The sequence below is a fragment of the Watersipora subatra genome, chromosome 2 (genome assembly GCF_963576615.1).
Source record: "Watersipora subatra chromosome 2, tzWatSuba1.1, whole genome shotgun sequence".
NCBI lineage: Eukaryota > Metazoa > Bryozoa > Gymnolaemata > Cheilostomatida > Watersiporidae > Watersipora > Watersipora subatra.
In genome coordinates this window covers 22,435,490-22,457,039 of record NC_088709.1, presented here as the reverse complement: position 1 = coordinate 22,457,039, position 21,550 = coordinate 22,435,490, and the positions used below count along the sequence as shown (strand labels likewise).

The 21,550-nt window shown below is 32.7% G+C and overlaps 1 protein-coding gene across 2 annotated transcripts; it reads left to right on the top strand.

Moving 5' to 3' along the window:
- Positions 1-1,057: 1,057 nt before the first annotated feature.
- On the top strand, positions 1,058-18,923 carry LOC137387760 (protein unc-93 homolog A-like). 2 transcript variants are annotated; one of them, XM_068074265.1, is made up of 10 exons: positions 1,058-1,247; positions 6,641-6,827; positions 9,322-9,476; positions 13,217-13,307; positions 14,078-14,160; positions 15,276-15,359; positions 15,693-15,938; positions 16,400-16,535; positions 17,171-17,302; positions 18,437-18,923. In XM_068074265.1, the coding sequence occupies exons 1-10, from the start codon at positions 1,113-1,115 to the stop codon at positions 18,616-18,618; spliced, it is 1,431 nt and encodes a 476-aa protein (XP_067930366.1). In that variant the 5' UTR covers positions 1,058-1,112; the 3' UTR covers positions 18,619-18,923. The 2 variants fall into 2 exon arrangements, with proteins under 2 accessions (XP_067930366.1, XP_067930368.1); XM_068074267.1 differs by having other exon boundaries at positions 1,150-1,247; positions 6,693-6,827.
- The last annotated feature ends 2,627 nt before the right edge of the window (positions 18,924-21,550 follow it).

Here is a 21,550-nt window from a genome sequence, read left to right as displayed (position 1 = left end):
AGCTACTACACAGAAAGTACTGTATCCTGTATAGAAGGTACTGTGTACTGTATACAATGTACTGTATCCTGTATAGAAGGTACTGTATACTGTATAGAAGGTACTGTGTACTGTATAGAAGATACTGTATCCTGTATAGAAGGTACTGTATGCTGTATAGAAAGTACTGTATAGAATGTACTGTATCCTGTATAGAAGGTACTGTGTACTGTATACAATGTACTGTATCCTGTATAGAAGGTGCTGTTTGCTGTATAGAAAGTACTGTATAGAAGGTACTGTGTAGAAGATTCTGTACACTGTATTGAATATACTGTACACTGCATTGAAGGTATGATTTGCTATCAGATACTTGAGAACTCGGAAGGAGTTGAAAAACTAACTCAATTTCTGGTCAAAATATTATCTGTATTGCTTTGAAATAAGTCTGTAATTATTTTAGTTTGTAGCTTCCATTGGTACTGGAAGATTTATAATTCTGTGATAATTCAGGAGTTATCTTACCTTTACTGCTGCACAGAAAACCCCAATGCAACAATTGATAAGACCTTGATCAAACTGTGTGATTTAGCTAACCATCGGGTGTATTCTCTAAAAGTACAATACGTTATCTAATGCCAATTTCTGAAGGACCATACTCCTCTCCTTCAATTTGAGAAGCTGATAAAAACACTTTCAATAAAATTGCTACTGTGATAGCAATGCTTTCAGTTTTATCTCTCTGTTTTGCATAATGCAGCAAGTTTATTATGGGGTATTTGCTAATAGCAACTACAGCTGGAACACTTCATTAAAATATAGCACTTGCATAAGTTGAATGTTTTGCTCTAACACGAAGAACATATATTGGTGCTAAGCATTCCATTATTCTAGCTATTGAGACCGTCTCAGCAGTACTAATAAGACATAACGCAAGTGATTGGCTGTTATTGATATTACAGACTTGTTGAATGCATGGTGGCATGTTGCACTGCTTTGTGGTTAAAAAATCATGATTCTCTAAGGTCGATAGTTTGCCAAGGCTTATGTGTCCAAGTTCTACAGCTATACGGGAAGATATAACTGCCAAGGCTTCATTTTATATATAGTCTCTTTACAATTAACTAGTTACAATGTTGAGCAGTGACAATGATTTAAACATCGTGAAGCCGCAATTAAAAGAAGAATGCGGAGAAACAAAGAGTTGTGATGCTGAAGTGGAAGAAAATGCTTCAGAATCTGAGCCCCATTTTCAATCTCTCGGCCAGGTAAGTCTCTACTTAGCGTTAGAGACGAACTTACACAAACTTTAGTAGATTTTATTAGGAAGAATAGCAATTTCTCTATCATTTGTGATTGTTTTTGATGTTTGAGGTAATCTGGCTGCAAGGATGTTTTAAGATTAAAATGGATAAAACTTGATCATGGTTAAGGTGCTCAGAAAAAATACATGTCAAATACGATCACTAGTATTGTAGCTGCCTGCCTCTTCCGTTATTGATATTGGCTGTTGCATTCAAATCGCACTGTTTCATATCTCTACTCTGTGGGTCCTTTAGCCGAAGTGCAATTATAAATCTTATAATCACACTTTCGCTAGTATCTGAGTGTTTTAGAAGCAACCAAGTTTTATACATTTTAATTTTGAAACAGTCAGAGAACCTCAAACATCAAAAATGATCGCAAGTGTTAAAAAACTACCAATATTTTTTGATAAAACTTGCTAAAATTTTGTGAAAGTTCATCTGTAAAGAATCAGAGAATAAGCGTCGTGCTAAAGGCTAATGAATTGTTGATATAATTGATTAGCAACAGGCAAAGTGAATTTGATGTTCTACTTATTAAAATGTATTATTTTTGATACTTTATTAGTAGTGGTTTAACCTTGGCACAGCTATTTTATTCTGATCATACTAGACAAAAAAATAACTTCAGCTAGAATTAAGCAACAGTCTGGTATCTGAAAAATGTTTCTGTAAAAATATATAATTAAAAGACAAAACTTTTTCACTAAAATAAATGAGATGAAAGGTAAAATAAAGGTCACAATTTTGTTCAATAAAAATACTTACAATGGCTGGTATAAAACCACAACCAACTGCATATAAAGTGCAACTATATTGGTAGGCATGGTAGCTCTACAGCATATCAAAAATCACTTTGTTGTCGTCTGTAAAATCTACCAGAACAATTACAGGTAATTGTATCACTTGATTATTTTAACTAACACAAATGTGCTTATTGCCCACGAATGACAGCGAAGAACATCCCTTCAACTTATAAAAACTACATCATAATTCTTTTTACCTCTCATAATATTTAATTGGCCAGTAGGCCAATAACCAAAGGTTTTGATAACCAAAGGGAATAATCAACTACTTTACTGATACATCTTGTTGTATGGAAATATCGCGAAAACAACATACCAATAGGGAACACAGTCAGATCACAGGATAAGCATAACAATACATACAAGCAGCAAAAAGCCCAAAGGCATCGCAAGATCCCATAATTAAAAAACATCAAAAGCAAATTAGAAACTTAAAAATTGAAGGAATCAATCATAGAAATTGCATCAACACCAGATAGAGAGCATGCCGAAGGGATATCAAAGCAATTAAACCTGCCAAATACCATCACCAGAAAACCACCAAAGAAACATTAGAGACGATTCACATGCATACACATATACAGATTTGCCACTACTGTCAAACATGACCTAGATACCAGGAGTTAAGCAACGAGCTCCACCCTACATGTCTACATCACATGCACCGGCTGAAGACTTACGCGAACAAGACATCTTCACACACCTGACATAGAGCATTGAACCTTAACACTCATCCTACTGCTAAAGGCTAGCTATCCTACATAACAGACAACTATAAAAGTGAACAGCTCCAATGACTCAGCTTCTCTCTTTTTCAAGGGCTCACAGAGCTCTCTCTTTTTTCCCTGAGGGCCTGCTTAGGTGCTCTCCCCTCTTGCCTAGTGAAGAGCCTCTTTCTCCCCCACCTATGTAGCCTTATTCTCCTTCATCAGCTAAGCTTCTTCTGCGCCACTATCTCAACTGTCGAAACTCTCTACCTATGAACTGCCACAACTTTCAGTTGACTGTCGAGACTCACAGCAGCGCGGAACTGAGCAAACAAGCATTGTTTCGAACAAACTCTAACAAACCCTTGACTGATAAGATGTGGTATTAAAATATTATTGGTAATATCATACTCGGTATATTAATCTAAAGCCTACATGACTTTCTATCAGATTAAATTGAACTGTTTGAGTGCTAGGGCAGCAATCCCTTGTAACATATTCGTTATATTTGGGTTGAAAGGTGCCAAGAGGCCTAGTTCTATTTTTGCTCTAGGTCATGCAACAGAATGACAAAGAAACGAACAATGCGCTCAGCTCACCATAAAGAGCTATGACTATCATGTCTTCACCAAGCTAAAACAACGGGAATCTTAATAATATTCTAGATTGTACATCTGCAGCTGAGAAGCATGAAAGCGAAACTGACTGCTAGCCATAACATAACTCCCACTGATGTTTTGTGTTGCACTGTTTTCTCATGTTCAATAAAAGCCCTGAAGTTTTTATTCATGTTTTGCAGTTTGAGTTGTAATGAACAAATAAATTAAGAAGCCAGCTCTACAGTTTATCATACCAGCAAAGACTTTTTGGTGCAAAACCAGCTATTTCTGTAATTAACTGAGTTTGAAATGAGGAACAGGTCTACACCTATATGTGTGGTTTCTAGAAGCTTTGCAAGACAAATATTTTGATAACACGTACCCATTGAACAATGCTTTTATATAATCTATTTAAACAAGATTTTTGAGTACTGAGTAACCTGCAGCAATATTCCCACAATGAAGTTTTTCCAAAACTGCCATGAGACCTATAGAATTTAATTTAAAGCTCAAAAAAATGAATGCAAAGAAAGTGAACATGGGAAATAAACTTACAACTATAGAATATTTAATAGTATGTATTATGTTATGATCAGCTGCATAGACATACTTACATGAGCCAATAACCAGATTGTGCTTGTCACTAAGTTCGTAACCTGAGGATTGTAATGATGTGCAGTATGATATGATTATATTTAGAAAGCTTATTACTTATTAAGGTAAATTCATCTCAGACTACAACCGCTGTCTGTAAACATATTCAAATGCAAGAATGTTCTGGATATTAATTTTAACTAGATATTCTAAGCATGAAAGATGAATGAGAAGAAAGTGAACATAGGAAGTAAACTTACAACTATAGAATGTATTATGTTATGATCAGCTGCATAGACATGCTTACATAAACCAATAACCAGATTGTGCTTGTCACTAAGTTCACAAACTGATATTAATTTTAACTAGATATTCTTTAGCTCTAAACATCAGGAAAAGCATAACAATTAAACAGCTTCCACTATTTCTCAGTTAAAATGAAAGCATTGAACTTTTGAGTTTTAAATAGGAATGAAGACTTGAATTTTACAAATTAGTAAAAGAGGGAAGCATAAAGGAAGGAAAGGAAGGAGAGAGAAGGGAGCATAAAAAAAACTTTCAACTGATTTCATGAATTTTTTATTAATCATTTTAGATGTCACTCGTCAAAGCTTTTTTGTTTTTAGGGACTACTTTAGCCACTCCATGAACACAGCAAGTACTTGCATAACTTCTGTCACACAAATTACGTCTATGTATAGCAAAAAAACCAGCTGAAGTGACATCTTTGATTAATTTTTTTTAAAACATCTATTGAGCCTGAGCCGGAACCCTGAAATTGCACACATAGTTTGATAAGTCACTTGAATTCCTGCGGAACTTATCGGAAAATTTCACAGAGTTGGATCTGCTGTAATTTAGTTTCCAGACACTTTTAAGAAGGCAGCTGTTAATTTAAGGTCACTGTGGTAGGTCAGCCCAGAGTTAATCTGCCAGTTTTTCCGATAGATGACACAGCCAAACATTTATCTTTGCAGCATAGCTACAAACTGTTCATTTGCAGATATACATGCAATCAGTCTCCTCGGACATAAACAATAGTTGGTATAAATTTGTTTAAATAGAACATTATAATATAATTTTACAAATTAGCAGATGATTTTCAGTTGCTGTGGTATAAATCATAACAGTCTTTTTTATGTATTTATGTATTTTCTTGTTGTTTTGAAGGCTTTTGTTGTATAAATATGTATGTAATAGGTTATACAATACATACAGTACATTACATACAACAACTTGTAACACGAATATATATTTATATATTAAAATTATTTTGTAAATCTATCAACGAGATTATAAAAAATTGCTACAAAAAGTAACCTCATAAACTTTAACATTTTATAGCACTAGATTTATGCAAAAATTTAAAAAGTGCAAAATAGAACTGCTAGAAATAACTGATTTCACATTACAGATAGAGGCTGCGAACAGCTGTAGCTGCTTTACAAACTTTTAAAATATCTTTCTGAGTAAAACCAGAGTCATCAAGGGTTAACAACCCAAAATTCTGGTGTTACTCAGCTGAGGTCATTACTCGCTACTTCAGTGAAACAGAGAAATGTAAAGTATTGAAGCAGAGCTATAGCAAAGTAATTGGTTTCGAACAGCTATAATTGCATTTCAATATCAATGAATTATACCAGTTTATCACTAAAGATGTTTTAACTTGAGTTTTGGTAAAAGTATAGACGTCTCAACCAATGACAGTCCAACCTTTACATACTGAGTTGATTATTCTGAAAGTTGCATCAAATGTAAAAGCTGTTGCAGGTAGTCAGAAAAATTGAGTGCCAAAAAAATTATTTGTTCATTCAACTGACTCAAAGACTTCGTTCAACCTAAAATATGCTAATTCATTCAACTCATCCAACAGACTTTCGATAGACCTATAATAATAATTACTGCTGACAAGTTTAAACAATATTCAAAAAAGTGCGTAACAAAATGATGAAGAGAGAATATAATAAGCAAGAAATCAATAAAAAGTAGTCATTATAAATGTTTTACTTCAAAGGCACGCAATGTGAATTAAAGTGTAGGTGGGCAGTTTTGCAGGTAGATATGATAATAACATACAGAGCTTAGCACAGTTAGTTTGAATGTCTAGTATTATGACTATATTTTGATTGATTTCCTTCTTTTAGATGATTTGCAAAAAATTTACAGGAATTCTTGTTATTTACACGAAAATGCCAGCATTCAACAGAAACATTATCATAACAAGTGTCTGGAAATAATATAATGCATTGTTGATAATTGATTCATGCTTTTACTTGACTATGGTTTATGTATATCTACCTAGCTATATTTTATTACCTATTACATACATTCGAGTTGTGAGAAAACTTCTGCTGATGAGACATTTAGACTTCAATGCAAATGTAAAATTTTGTGTGACATGTATCTAGTAATGACACTAGCGACAATTTAGGATAAGAAATGATAGTTTTCTATCTATGTTATTTCATTTTCTGTGCAATTGCTTAGTGAGCTTCAAATCTACTTACATGTACAAGCCTAAATGCACATATTCCTTTATAAGTAAATGTCATAGATATTAAAGTCAGAGATGTATAAATGTGACAACAGTAAAACAGCTTAATTCAAGGTTCTAACTTCTGCTTTATGACAAAGAAAACCTGTGTTTTTAGATCTGGAAAAACACACTTGTCCTTAGCATAGTGTTCCTGGTCTTGTTCACAGCTTTCTCTCCACTACAAGACCTGCAGTCCAGCCTTTTTAAACAAGAAGGAATGGGAACCAAGGTTCTCGCCATCATCTACAGCTCCTATGTTATATCTGGGTTCTTTGTACCTCCTGCTCTCATCAACACTCTTGGTATGTGTGACATTGATAACTCGTTAACGCATTGATTCTTTCGATGTTTTGAACGTTAAATCCTTTGACAATTCTATCTAGTGAGATGTAATGTTCCTTATAGAACTTTGTAGGAGTATTCATTCAGTATCAGGAACTGACTAGAAGCAAAGATGTTAGTATCAGTTAATAAGAAACATGTGAAAGCATCAATATCTTAGTACTTTCTGTTTAGTTGGTGTTTTAGATAAAAATATTGGTTGATAAGTTTTTGGCTGAGACTTTGTTGGCAGGTAAAGTTACATGTTACGAAACAAATACAAATTGAGTTTAAAACTAAAAATGTGTAAATATGCATGATGCTATTTTTAGTTGTTTTGCATCATACTAAACCAAGTACAACTTTAACAACAGTAATTGCTGTCACATTCCTTAGTAAGCAATGCCTCGCTAATTTAAATATTTTGCAATGATTGCAGTGTTCTATTGAAGAACCCGACACGACCCCTAAATGTAGCTACATATGTTTTGAAAGTTTGCTTATGCCGGATACTCTGTTACACGTATTGATAACAAAATATGTTTTTTTCAAAAGTGACACTGATCTTTAAAGTATTTCATAAGTACTTTAAATGATAAATAACAAAGTTGATCTTTGTCCAAACAGGCACGTGAACCAAATTGAGTTTAAACAAACCACCATAGTTTTGTTACATCTTTAGAAAATAGTGTTCATCTTTTTTCACATAAAAATTGATTTAACTTAAAGTTGTTTCAAAATGTATCTGGCACTTGCATGCACAGGCAGATGTTTGTTGAGCAATGATATCCGCAATAAAACATTATGTCAACGCTCTCACAGTTTACAAACAGAGTGTTCAAGCAGAAATTCTTATTTCTTGCAAAGTAATTAAGAAGAGATTCACGCACCACCTCACATGTATCTGGCCATAGGTTATGATTTCACTGAGTAATTTATTAAATGTAAACATGTTAGTTATTAAACAGTGACAATTTAAAGGTAAGTGAATATTGTAAGTGTAAGGAATATGGTATATAGTAAGTGTAAGGAATATGGTATATAGTAAGTGTAAGGAATATGGTATATAGTAAGTGTAAGGAATATGGTATATAGTAAGTGTAAGGAATATGGTATATAGTAAGTGTAAGGAATATGGTATATAGTAAGTGTAAGGAATATGGTATATAGTAAGTGTAAGGAATATGGTATATAGTAAGTGTAAGGAATATGGTATATAGTAAGTGTAAGGAATATGGTATATAGTAAGTGTAAGGAATATGGTATATAGTAAGTGTAAGGAATATGGTATATAGTAAGTGTAAGGAATATGGTATATAGTAGGTGTAAGGAATATTGTATATAGTAAGTGTAAGGAATATGGTATATTGTAAGTGTAAGGAATATGGTATATAGTAGGTGTAAGGAATATGGTATATAGTAAGTGTAAGGAATATGGTATATAGTAAGTGTAAGGAATATGGTATATAGTAAGTGTAAGGAATATGGTATATAGTAAGTGTAAGGAATATGGTATATAGTAAGTGTAAGGAATATGGTAAATAGTAAGTGTAAGGAATATGGTATATAGTAAGTGTAAGGAATATGGTATATAGTAAGTGTAAGGAATATGGTATATAGTAAGTGTAAGAAATATTGTTTATGGCAAACCTTATTATCTCATGTGGTCACTCTCACTCTACCATTTACAGTAAATAGATTAATTTAGAATCTCTTAGAGAGGATACATTGTCATCACAGCTGTATCTAACTTGACACATGAAATGTGTTTACTATAAAGGTAAATATTTAACAAATGTGTCAAATATTTAACCTTCTATTGACAGCTTTTCTTTGGTTAGATGTGCCTGGCAATAGTCTGTTGAAATCTGAAAGTTGGCTCATCTGTGTGTATCGGTATAAACAATTAGGCTTAGGTTGGCTTTTAGAAGAGTTAGTGGTCAAAAATTGGTAAAGGGTTTTAAACAGGCAAACCGAGTGATGAAACCACACAAGAAAGTTCAGCACTTATTATGGGCAGCTTGTCAATATCATATGCTTGAAGCTCTAGACTTAGAATTACCAAAGCATTTGGATGTACATGTAATACAAATTATATGCATAAAGAGCTTAGAATAGTTTAATGTTTGCAATACAAATATATATTTAATATAATGCAATATAGTACATCACGTTATTATCTAGTTGAATTGGTTAAGATATGGTATAATATAATACGATACAACAAGTATAATCTAACAACAAAGTATAATTAATGTAATATAATATTATATGATATAATAACATTTAACACGATACAAAATATTATAATATAACATAAAGTGATATAACATAATAAGACATGATGTGAGGTGATAAAACATGTTATGATTTGATATAATACAAGTACTATTTTTAAATTAAAATTATCCAATTATCTAAAACACATTATTCACATACCCCATAATCCCTAAGTTCTTTACTACACTTTGACAGGTTGCAAATGGACACTGACTCTTTCAATGGCATGCTATATAATGTATATGGCAGCACATTTCCATGCTAGCTGGGCCCTATTTATCCCAGCTGCTGTAATTCTTGGTGCCGGGGCAGCACCATTGTGGACAGCAAAGAGCCACTATCTTAACATGGTATGGATTGATCACAGCTCTTACATGTTTTACTGATTTCATATCTGATTTTAAAGGTTAACATAGTTACTTGTCAACATAGTTACTTGAAAGGTATCACCATCATTTAAATGTTAACATTGTTACTTGTATGTTACCATATCTATTTAGGTTTTAACATAGTTATGTAAGTGCTAACTAGATTTGTTTAAGTATTAATATACTTATGGGAAGGTTAGCATGGCTATTCATATTTTTAATGTGAACACTTTTCAACTCATGACATCACACAGAATATCTCTAAAGTAGAAAGCTTCCTACTTATCAATAGTTCCTTAAAATGTGCTTAAAGATGTGATTGCCACAAAAAAGCTAATCAAATGAAATTAAATCCAATAAAAGGCTAAAACATCAGCTACAATTTGATGTATTTTTTGTGTTTTTAGACTAACTCTGTCCAGAGATATAGGCGTTTAGATGAGGTCATCTTTTGAAATGCTCATATTCGAGCGGGTGCTTTATCGTGATGTACATAGTGATACATGTGAAAAGAGTCCATGAGCGATAAATATAAGACCTTTTCTTTAGCCAATCATCAGCACAAAATTTTTATACAGGTCATAATAAATTTTATTACTCGTGAAACGCGTTGTCTGTGATCTCGGTGTTAAGGATTTTACTCATTTACTAGTTCGCGCATCGGCATCGTATTTAATTTACTGAATTAATTGACATCGTTAATTTAATGAATTAATGCCTCTACACGTTTTTATTGACAAACAACAGAATTGTAACAATGCTTCCAGTTCTAGCAAAGGTAACTCAGAGTTTTCTGAGCAACAGGTGGTTAGAGATTGGGGCAGACAGCTTATGACTCGGGCTGACGAGTGTCAACAGCGCTACGCTGCAGAGGAAGATAGGAGAATGGAAGTAAATTTATCTTTAAATTTGGGTTTCTTATACATATGCTGTTGTGTTTACATTCAGATTATATTTCCCTGTTTCCAACAATAATGTAACTTCCTGTGCATGTGTGAGTGATATGGATGCACAGTGAGTTGCACAGCTCGCTACAAAATAAACTATGTTGAGTGTTTAATTGACGGCTTCTTAATTAATCTATAGCATCTAGCAATATAATGTCTTACATGTATATTGATGAACAAGTGTTAACTATACTAAAAGTAATATATAATTTTTTTTAATAATTTGTTTTATTGATTACAGGATGTTTATGTGGTCCTACCAGCCAAAACAGCTTTGTCAGTTTGGAAACTGCCAGCAATGGGAAAAAGAGACTTGAATGTGTGCTGCACAAACCAAGATGTATTTTGTTTGAGTTTACTGCAGTAGATTAAATTGTCCTACTATATGAGCTAGAACTACATTTATGTGAGTGGCGACAACGTGAATGAATGTTTGTAATAAAACTATGTCAAAGTAAAAAAATTTTGGCTTGTAAAAATTATATAATAAAATAATATTGCTGAAAATAATGCAAAACATGATTTGCAGAGCAAATTGAATACATCATACATGGCATTTCCATGACGCGTATAATTCGCAAATATGAGCTAATCCGCAAGTTATTCGCGTCATGGAAACGGCATAAATCCGCAAGGTAAGCAAGTTTTGCGATCCGCAAAACTTTATCGAATTCATCGTGCCTGCGAATTTTGAAAACGGCACTTGCGAGTAATGCACATTAAATATCGATGGCTACTACATTAAAACGTTTTCACACTTCATCCGTATTTATTTCGATTTCAGCAGTCTCGATGCGCCAACCAACGATCCGAACCATCGCTGCTAAGCTAAGCTGCCAAGACTGCCTAGCTATTTATAGAGTCATTAATTAGGCTAATACTTGACCTATGGGGTCAAGCATCTGACCCCATAGGGGTCAGATTTTCCCCATAGCTTGACCTATGGGGAAAAGCGCTTGACCTATGGGGTCAAGCGCTAGTGTTAAATCAGCATCGGCAGGTGTTCATTGAAACGCTCCATTGCAAAGTAACTCAACTTGGGGATCATTCGAATTATGTGAATCATGTGTGAGTCATGGAAACATAGTGATAGTACCGTTACCGCCTGTGCTGAGATCTTGTCTAGTAGATAGCTCAAGGGTCGCAACCTGCGGCTCCGTTATGTTATGTTCTGGTACCAAGCTAAAAATGTTATGCTCCGTGCTACCAAGTGAAAACGGGTAAGTCCACAAACCGCCAACCAGGTGCAGGAATGGCTTTAATAACCCTCTGCCAGAATTGATGGGTTAATTGATTTCTAAGAAACCAATTTGCGTTAACAAATCAATGTTTTGCGTTCACTATTTTAATCAACTCATAAAACCATTTATTCTTTTACCTGGATCAACTAATCAAATGTGACCAGTAAATTTTTTTTCTAACAAATTGATGTTAATATTGAATAGATAACGTTGACCATATATGGCTTTTTTAGGGATGCAGTTGGTTTCGCCATATATTCAAGCATATTCTTTTCAAAGATGTAGCTTGCTTATTGTATCTAGTAGCTAGTTTCCGATGTCGGTAGCAACAGAGAACTTAGCTGATACAAAGGCCGCGATGAAATAAGTTAACTCGGCAACCTAAATATCATAGACTAGCAGAATCGTAGTCGGTAGTCAAATGTTTACACAGCATATAGAGGAAACTAATATGACAAATTTTTAATTTCCCTTATTTGAGGTGTTTGAGACATTATAATTATGTATCTGTAGCTAGATTTAAATTTTTATCCTAGCAATTTTGAGCAGACACAAAATAGAATATGTGCTGATAGAGCCGCGTAGGACTAGACTTTTATCGCAATAGCCGATGTGAATACGGGAGATAGAAACAGAGTGTTTTACTATACACATCATCTTGGACAAGTCTGGCCACATCTTTTGTTTAGAGTTTTTACCACGATCAGTTTTTGTCGATTTTAACCTTCAAATATCTTGACAATGAGATCACCCAAAACAACAAACAACATCTCAACTGATAGAAAAAAATCAATACTTCTTGTTAAAATCAACTAAAATTTGACGCAATCACAAATTTAAATGTGGTTCACTAGTTTTACATTTTCTTATTTGAGACATCGACAAACAAAAGTTAACATTTATCGGCTTTTGCTAGAAATTACTTACTAACCAAGTTAAAGGTGCATCTGAACACAATCCTTTTGTAAAGAGTTTTTTAGCAAGCGCACGAGTATAAAAGTGGCAAGAACTATGTAGATATTACAGTACTTCAAGTTATCAATAAGTCACAATTTACTGAATTTAACAAAATCATATATGGGTATTGAACCTTTTTACAATTTTTTAGTCATTTAAAAAAAAATTTGTAAAATTTAACAAAATTGAATTTCCAATAAAACCTGTTATTTCTATAAAGGTTTTAAACGTTTCATAAGTTTCTGTGTTATCTTTCAATTATTTTAGCTTATATTGAATTTGCATTAGGAAATTTATGTAAGCGAAAAAAACAACAGTGAACTATTTTTAGCCACACGATATTATTAATAAAATTAATTTGCTGAAAAAAATTATATTAAGTAGAAGTTTGTATAAAAAAAGCCTTTTTTTTCAATAAAAAAAGTTTGAGCCTTCATTCTACTTTGCAATATTGTACACAAGTGTATTTGATTACATAACCTTGTAGAGTACTAAGTGTTTTGTAATCTCATATGTAATTGTACAATACACTGTCAAATGCATGTGTACAGTTATTATCTTATGCAATGCATTGTAGCTGGCTCATGAATACGCTAGAAAAAAGGGTGTAACAAATGATTCGGCTGTTAATCTATTCTTTGGAGTTTTCTACCTCTTCAAAACATCATGTAAGTTGTTTCCTATTTAATTATTAATTCAATTTATCTGCACAGTTAAAAAGTTATTAAAATTTTTCAATATCAAGATATATGTAAACAAACAACTTCTGTTAGCGTTGTTATCAGTAACATTAAAAGCATTTTATTTGCAATATAATAAAACTGTCATAGTATACGCTGACTTTTATCAACATTATAGTAGATTTATCATACTATGAGCTGAGATTTGTCAACCTTATAATATATTAGATTCATCATACTATATGCTGACTTTTATCAACATTATAATAGGTTTATCATACTATACACAGACTTTTATCAACATTATAATAGATTTATCATATTATGTGCTGAATTTTGTCAATCTTATAATATAATAGATTTACATTACTATATGCTGACTATTATCAACATCATAATAATTATAATTATTTATTATGCAATGTGACTCTGTAAATAATCAAGGCAACGTAATCCTTCTCACTTTATAGAACAAAATCGTATACTTATACACTGAGCACTCCTGTTGCTTGTCAACATAACATGAGTTGATACTTGTATTACTTGTATACTTGAATGGTTTTGAGTTAGCAAAGATTTGATTGTAGTAGGCGCTTGCACTGCACTGAGCCAAGAAAATTTTGTGGACTATGTATGGAAAAAGATTCAGCTTGAATATAACATGAATTGTTATATTTGCTAATTGTATGGTTCTGAATTCATGAGGATGTGGCTGAATTAGATACTTGTAGAACACTAAACTAAGATAGTATTTTCAGCATCTGTATGGGGAAATATCATATCTAGCCAAGTGCTGACTCCATCAGACTCTAATTTTTCTGTCTCACCTCTATCAACTGAGGTGAGTTTAACTTGTTACTATCAATCTCTTGTCATCAACTCTAATATATTAGACATGTAAACTGACTATAATAGTCTTACAGTTTGCTTTTTCAGAATATATTATTGTCAGATGAACTCTCTTCATTTAACTCTTAATAGTAATACTGAAGAAGGTTTGACTCTTTTTAGCAAGAGCTAAATATAATAATATTATTATATTTTACCATATTATACTATATTACAATATGTTATAATATGTTATAGATTATACCATACTGTATGATATTATAGTTTATTCTGTTATACTACTGTTTTTTGCTTGTACAAACAGTTTAGTGTTTAGCTAGATGTTATTTCTTGGTATTAGGTTAAGTCGACTAACAAAGACTGTTTCAGCATTCTCTTTTGTATTCTCACCAATCTTAAAGTACAGAAAATAGGAGGCTTAGATATCTTTTATATCTATGTATGTTTTTTCCATCTTTTAAGTGATTCTATTTCTAAGGACAAGACATGTACATAGGTTTCGCATTGTTTTTACAGTGGTTTCACCAAATTTTGATAGGTTTCCTTCTTCTTGCCATCAACTCTCCTAGCACTTAGAATGACAAAATTAACCAAGTGTCTTCAAATGTGTTCCCCTGCAACAATGTTGTGTCTTTTCAATTTAATCACATGATCTGTTTGACTACTCATATTCTACAACAACTTTGATAGTTCTAATTCACCAACAATCTCTGTCTTATAATAACACCATGTTTTGTTGTGTCAAATTCATGTCGCTTCACCATTTGTATCTGTATCATTATTATTATTATTATTATTATTATTATTATTATCATCATTGCTACTATTATTATTACTACTAGTTTCCATATGCAATCGGACAGTATTTTCGTTATTATACTTTTAGCTATTATTTTACTTCATCCAATCATAGTATTATTATATTTTCACTTTTGTAAATTAATAACTATAAATTTGTTGGAGTAGCCCAAATGCAGCAAACTATCACATTTAGAATTTTATGTTTGAAGTGAAATAAATGCACAATGAAAATAGTGTATGAGCCAATAAGAATCTGTGCATAAGCTGTGCTTGGAGAAACCTTCATGTTATTGTTTTAACTTCTAGGAACAAATGCTGTGTGGAAGGTCTTTCTGTCCCCAGATGCATTCTTCTAACAACAGTAATCTTGAGAGACCACCAAACAGTCAAGTGAGTCAAGTGCATACGTCTACCTCGAATTATCACAAAAAAGTGTACTTGTTTAAAATTAATTTTTATATCACTGTCTATATTTTAATAGAATTATCAGAAAATGTTTTATAAATACTATTTCGATATATTTAAAGTATTTCTGTTTATCAATGTAATAATTTTTTGCATTTTTATTTTAACAAACCAATTTTGTGCAACTCAATCAGTTTTAGACTGTTTTTTAGACACTATTCTCTTTGTATTGCTGCCGGAGCTTTAAACAATTTACAGTGCACAAAGAGTTTAGCCATAAAGGTTTTCATATCTAGTCAATGTTTAAAATATTTTCAGCTCTTCATGTTGGCTGGTGTTTATACTAGTTGTGCCTGTATTGCTGTGCTAATGGCTGCTTTCCTGCTGGAACAACTACCAGCTAAAGTAACTGAAAGGCAAACCGGCTGTTTAAAGAATAGCTGTAAATCTCGGCTCCTTGTGGCAACACTTGTACAACTAAAAGATAGAAGACAACTTCTTCTCTTGCCTCTTACCGTGTACTGTGGATTGCACCAGGCATTTTTTGCTTCTGACTACACACAGGTAACTTACACAGTTACTGGTGTTTTCTGGCTACATACCTGTAATTTATCTAGCTATTGGCTTATTTAACTAAAGTTTCACATATTTTTACGGTTCCTTTTGTTTCACTTAAGTTTTCAAACTACCCAGGTTTTGGCAATATATCTACTTAGTAATGAAAATCATTTCATTGGTTAAATTATATCTGTAACAGGATGAAGCGCTATTCATTAGTACCTTATATTAGTAAAAATTGTTTTTAGACTAACATACACTATAAGATTATAAAGTTTGCTGCCAGTTTTACAACAAAAACCGTTAAAATAAGGGAGACCGTTAATTGTTGTATGGTCTTTAGTTTTACATGGGAAACAGTCCGTGAAATCTACAGTTACAATTTTTTTTTTCGCAGTCTGTAAGTTCATAAAAATAAAATATTTTTTTACCAACATACTCAAAACAATCAACCATTATTATTTCAGGCATTCATCACTTGCCCATTTGGTAATTGGTGGGTTGGATACGCAGTTGTATGCTTTGGTGTCACATCATCTCTCGGTTCACTTCTCTTTGGGAAACTTGCGCAGTTTGTTGGGAGAGTTCCTTTTGTTACTCTTGGTAAGTTGAAGCACCATTTGTTAGAAGCAGAGGTTTTTGATTCTCATTGAACAAAGAGTGGCCAATAATGAACTATTGCACTTGTTAGTTTTTTGTTTTGATGTTGTTATTGCTGCTTGATGGTAAAAAGCAACACATGGATGTAAATGAGCAGGAACTTATTTAAAGTATTAGTGTAAACTTTTCAAGCTAAATGGTTTAAAAACACTTTGACAGTTAAATTAGCAAACAATACATGGCTAAGCTTTTTTTGTACATGCCTTTTCAAAAAAGGTCATTGAGGATATTTATACATCCTCTTTTTGATTTAAGGTCTCTAATTATATTTTAAATCTGGTTAAAGCAGTTTAAAGAAACAATATCATGTTCTTACTGACTCAGTCTTTCAATTCAAGCATGACATAGATATATTATGTAATTTATACCATAATACAATTTGAAAAATAAATTAATTTTTACTTTCATTAAAAAACTGATAGCCTAAAACTTTGTTTGATGTTATGTAGCACTATATTCATTATTTACATAAATTTTACATAAACTATTTACAGCAACATATGAAACTCTGGCAAAAATGATTTGGCCTAAAATGTAAAAAACTACCAAAGCTTCAATTTAGGCATAACTTTTTACAGGAGCTGGAATAAATATCGCCCTCTTCATAACCTTTCTAACTACTTCTACGACACAAGAGCATCTATACCTCTATCTGTTCTATGCTGGATTTTGGGGAGTGGCTGATGCCATATGGAAAACACAAGTGAATGGTCAGTTAACCAAAAGGAGAGTTAATTTTAGTCATAGTTTTACTACTAGCAACCTGGTATTCATGTTTCTTCCAGTCTATATTTAATAATTATGTAACAAAGGTCTCTTTCTCTCTCTCTCTCTCTCTTTCCCTCCTTCCCTCTCTCTCTTTCCCTTTCTCCCTCTTTCTCTCTATCTTTTTGTCTCTCTGTCTCTCTCTTTCCCTCTTTCCCTCTTTTCCTTTTTACCTTTTTCATTTGCTGTTCAGTGAGAAGGCCTTTGGATATTTTCATCATAAGTTGTTTAACCTAGAATATCAACAATATACTTTTTTTCTGGTTTGCATGTAAAGTATCTCAATAGCTATTCACTCTAGTAAAAAAAATGCTTGAATAAACTTTCTGCAACGATTAAAAATATTGTAAAGCTGTTCAAATCCGTTTGTACAACTCTAAAGTAATTTTACATAAAAGAAATTCTGGTAAAGGTTATAGCTATTATAATGTTACAATCTTTGCATCATCATCATTTTTTTCATTATCACCACCATCCTAATTACAATTGTCAACACCATTATAATCCTCGATGTTATTATTATTATGGCAGTCTGTTAGTGTTAGCGATGACTATTTTAGTTTAGTCAGATTTAACATATTTAGCTCACTTTTCAACTTTCAGCCTTTGCCGTTTCTTACAGCTCATGTGTTCTTTTTCACATTACTTTTCTTCTTGATGATGTTTCTAAATCTCTTTTAAATGCACTTTACTTTTTGCAACTAAGCAAAAAACAGTTTTTGATGCAGATAATAATGACCCCTCCTCTCAACTATATTAAAGCAGATTTAAATTTATATCGATGTCCGCAAATAATGATTGCAGGTATTTTGGTACCTCATTATTGACGATCTTATTCTTATTTTGCTAACTATAGTTGATCAAACGTTTTTTAGCACATGTGCTTGTAGTTTAATAACAAGAATAACCTACTCATGTTATCATATTAGTTGTGTTTAGAACAAAAGTTTATCAGTTTTAAGAATAAGTATTATCTGTTTTTACTATTGGGTGACCAATTTTATTTTATTTTTACTTTCTTGCTTTACTAGTTCCCTGTGTAAATGTACACTTGTATTAAGCTAACAGTTCTTTTACAGGATTTTATGGAATTATCTTCAAAGAGAACAGTGAAGCGGCTTTTGCGAATAATGTTTTGTGGCAATCAGTGGGTTTCATATTAGCCTGCTCTTACCAAAGTGAATGCTGTCTCGCGGTAAAAGTGTATATTCTTTTGGCTTATCTCTGCCTTGGAATGGCTGGATACTACACAGTTGAATAAACCAAGTGGAAGCGTGATAAGAAACTGGATTGTAAACAAAAACAATAGAACTTAGGAGAGAATTTCCAATCTTGCTGTATAGTGCTTAGTGCTCTGGGTAGCTGCCTGTGCTGTTTAAACAAAAGGATCTGTCGTCTTTCTAAATGAGAAGAAAAATCCAATTTTAGAGTTTTGGTTTTTGACATGATTTCATGCTAACATGAAAGCTTATGTATTTTAGTGAGTTAATAGGCTTTGCTAATTTGCCTTGCACTGACTTATCTGTGATTTTGAGCATAAAACTCATGGAATAACAGAAAATAAAAAATATGCATTGCGGAAATATGTTTACTTATGAATTTTTGATGTGATCAAGAAAGAATGTTCTACATTTTTTGCTGAACAACTTACCACATGCATTGGCAGCTAACACCTGTTGTTCCAACAATTCTGTCAACCGGTACAGAAAATACTTTGCTAATTATATCCTATTAACAATCTGTTCTAATAAACAATTTAGTGAACTTTGGAAACACAAAGACCCATTTGATTAGGCTATTATACATTAGACTATTTCAGATTAGATTAGAATTAGGTTATTATTTAATTAGATTAGTTTTTACTAGGTACATAGAGAGAGCAAATAGAATTAATTAACATAGATGTTAGTTATATTACACTGCATCTAACCTCCTTCAGAAACAAACAAATTAAAAAAACATATGTTCAAACATGTTCAACAACTGAATTAATCAAAAACACTTTTAGACATTCTAAGGCTGAAAGTATATAGTAACCTTCAAAGCAAATAAATATACTTTCATCATGAAGGTAAAAGTGCTTTGTACACTAGAAAAAGCTGCTGACGTGCTGTCTAAAGATAGTCTAGCAGAAACATGCAAGATAGAATATTAAATGTTACAGTAAATTAAAGCTTGGCTCTGCCACAGTTTCTCATTTAACTTTACTCAAACTTAATAGCCAGTGGTTCTGAAACTCTGGGGTCAAAATTTCGTTGCAATGAAAATGCTTGAATGCGCAAGAATTGCTGAATGTCTATCATACATTTTATTTCTTATCATGCTTATTGTGCATATTTGTGAAAAAGCCGATAAAACCAATATCATCTGAGGACATACATTTATAGAATAACTAGCTGTGCCACCCGGCGTTGCCCATGTAATAGAAGAGTCTTTGGACAGAAAATTGATTTGTATTTAACATACAACAACATTTGTCATTCTAACTTTCAAACTACATATCATGAGAGAAGTGTGTCGTGTAGTTGAAATAAATTAAGAGAGAAATAAAAACAACTGTAAAGGTTTTAAAACTTTGTCAAACAACTGCACCTTTCAAGCTAGTGGCCTGGCATATTGCCAATGGAAACTCCACTAAGCTAGTTAATAAGGTTAGGCTTCCAATGACAGTAAGAATTCCATGAATTTTCATGAAATTCCATGAATTTGAGTCTTTATTGTTGTCAAGCTCTGCTGTTCTAATAATAGCTATAGCCGGATTTCCAACAGACAGACGGAATTCCAACACATGGACTTTGAGAAATATATATACAGATATTACTTGTAGTGCAAAAAGACTAACTATCGTAGATAAATTGTTGGATCATGGTCTATTCAAAGATAAACTATATAAGACTATATTTGAAACACCTGTTCACTTTGAATACCTATCTTGAGTGTATATAGCTATTTCACAGATCATAGACCATGATCCTTTCACTATACATGCGTCTATACTTCTCATAAGCATACATGTATACTTGGCTATACAGTACACAGAATTCTTGATTGCATCAATTTGAAGCATTTGTTCCTGTCTATAACTTATATGACTTGACCACAGAACCTAATCTATTCTACAAATATATAAACTGTACATACATGAAAGAATCTCAAGCATTGATCTCTTCAGCGCTGATACCAGTACACAAAACCACTGAACCTCAACCACTCTAAGCATTGATAACTGACCACAAACCACAGAATCTCAACTGGTCTAAGCATTGATAACTGACCAAAAAGCTTTGGTATTTGACCATGGATCAACAGAGCTTATTTGGTAGAAAGTCACATATGACTAGGACGTATGACTATGCTGGTTCAGGATACTGGTGTTGGCACTCATAGTTATATTAATTACAAACTGGTTTAAATTGTTTACTGTGTGGTTCTAGTAAAACGATTGCAACGGTCAGCAGTAGATTGCTCGTATCAGAAGGTCTCTAAAAGTCATTAGCAATATATGCAGTCAATTTATTTTTGTTTTTAGCCAAGCTGTGCTGAAGCAGGTCCCTGGAACTGACTTATGAGCATCTGGAGGATGATGTATATTAGGCAAAGTTACAAAAAGTGTTCTGCCTTTACTGCCAGAAATTCCATTTTGATTCCACTTATAAATTTTTATATAGTTCTGAATAATTATTTGATTCCATGCTTTTATTTATAGAGCAAACTTTGCATGAGATCTTTTAAGGGCATGTTTTGCTAGTGCTTTTTCAAGGCAGGTGTTACAAGTCCTTTTTTTAGGGCAGGTCTTGCAAGTGTTCTTTTTAATGGCAGGTATTGCAAGTCTCTTTGTAATGGCAGGTCTTGCAAGTGTTCTTTTTAATGGCAGGTATTGCAAGTCTCTTTGTAATGGCAGGTCTTGCAAGTGTTCTTTTTAATGGCAGGTCTTGCAAGTGTTCTTTTTAGACCAGCTCGTTCAATTTTTTTATGGCAGGTCCTGCATCAAGTTTTCCGGTCCAGTCTCATTAGTGGTGATAAATCAGAATAACTGAGCTACTGAAACAAGCGCAACAGAAAGAGGGATCAGACAAACAAAGGTTGCGTGAGGGAATATTTTGATCTTTATTTGTAGCATTATAAGGGCTAAAGTTAAAATATGTTAAAGCAAAACTCAAAATACATGTAACTTTTCTAATTTTTTTAAAAAA

Coding starts and splice junctions, on each gene's coding strand:
- LOC137387760 (XM_068074265.1), top strand. CDS start 1,113: ATGTTGAGCAGTGACAATGATTTAAACATCGTGAAGCCGCAATTAAAA. Junction 1,248..6,640: donor ATTTTCAATCTCTCGGCCAG/GTAAGTCTCTAC, acceptor CTGTGTTTTTAG/ATCTGGAAAAACACACTTGT. Junction 15,360..15,692: donor AGAGACCACCAAACAGTCAA/GTGAGTCAAGTG, acceptor AAATATTTTCAG/CTCTTCATGTTGGCTGGTGT.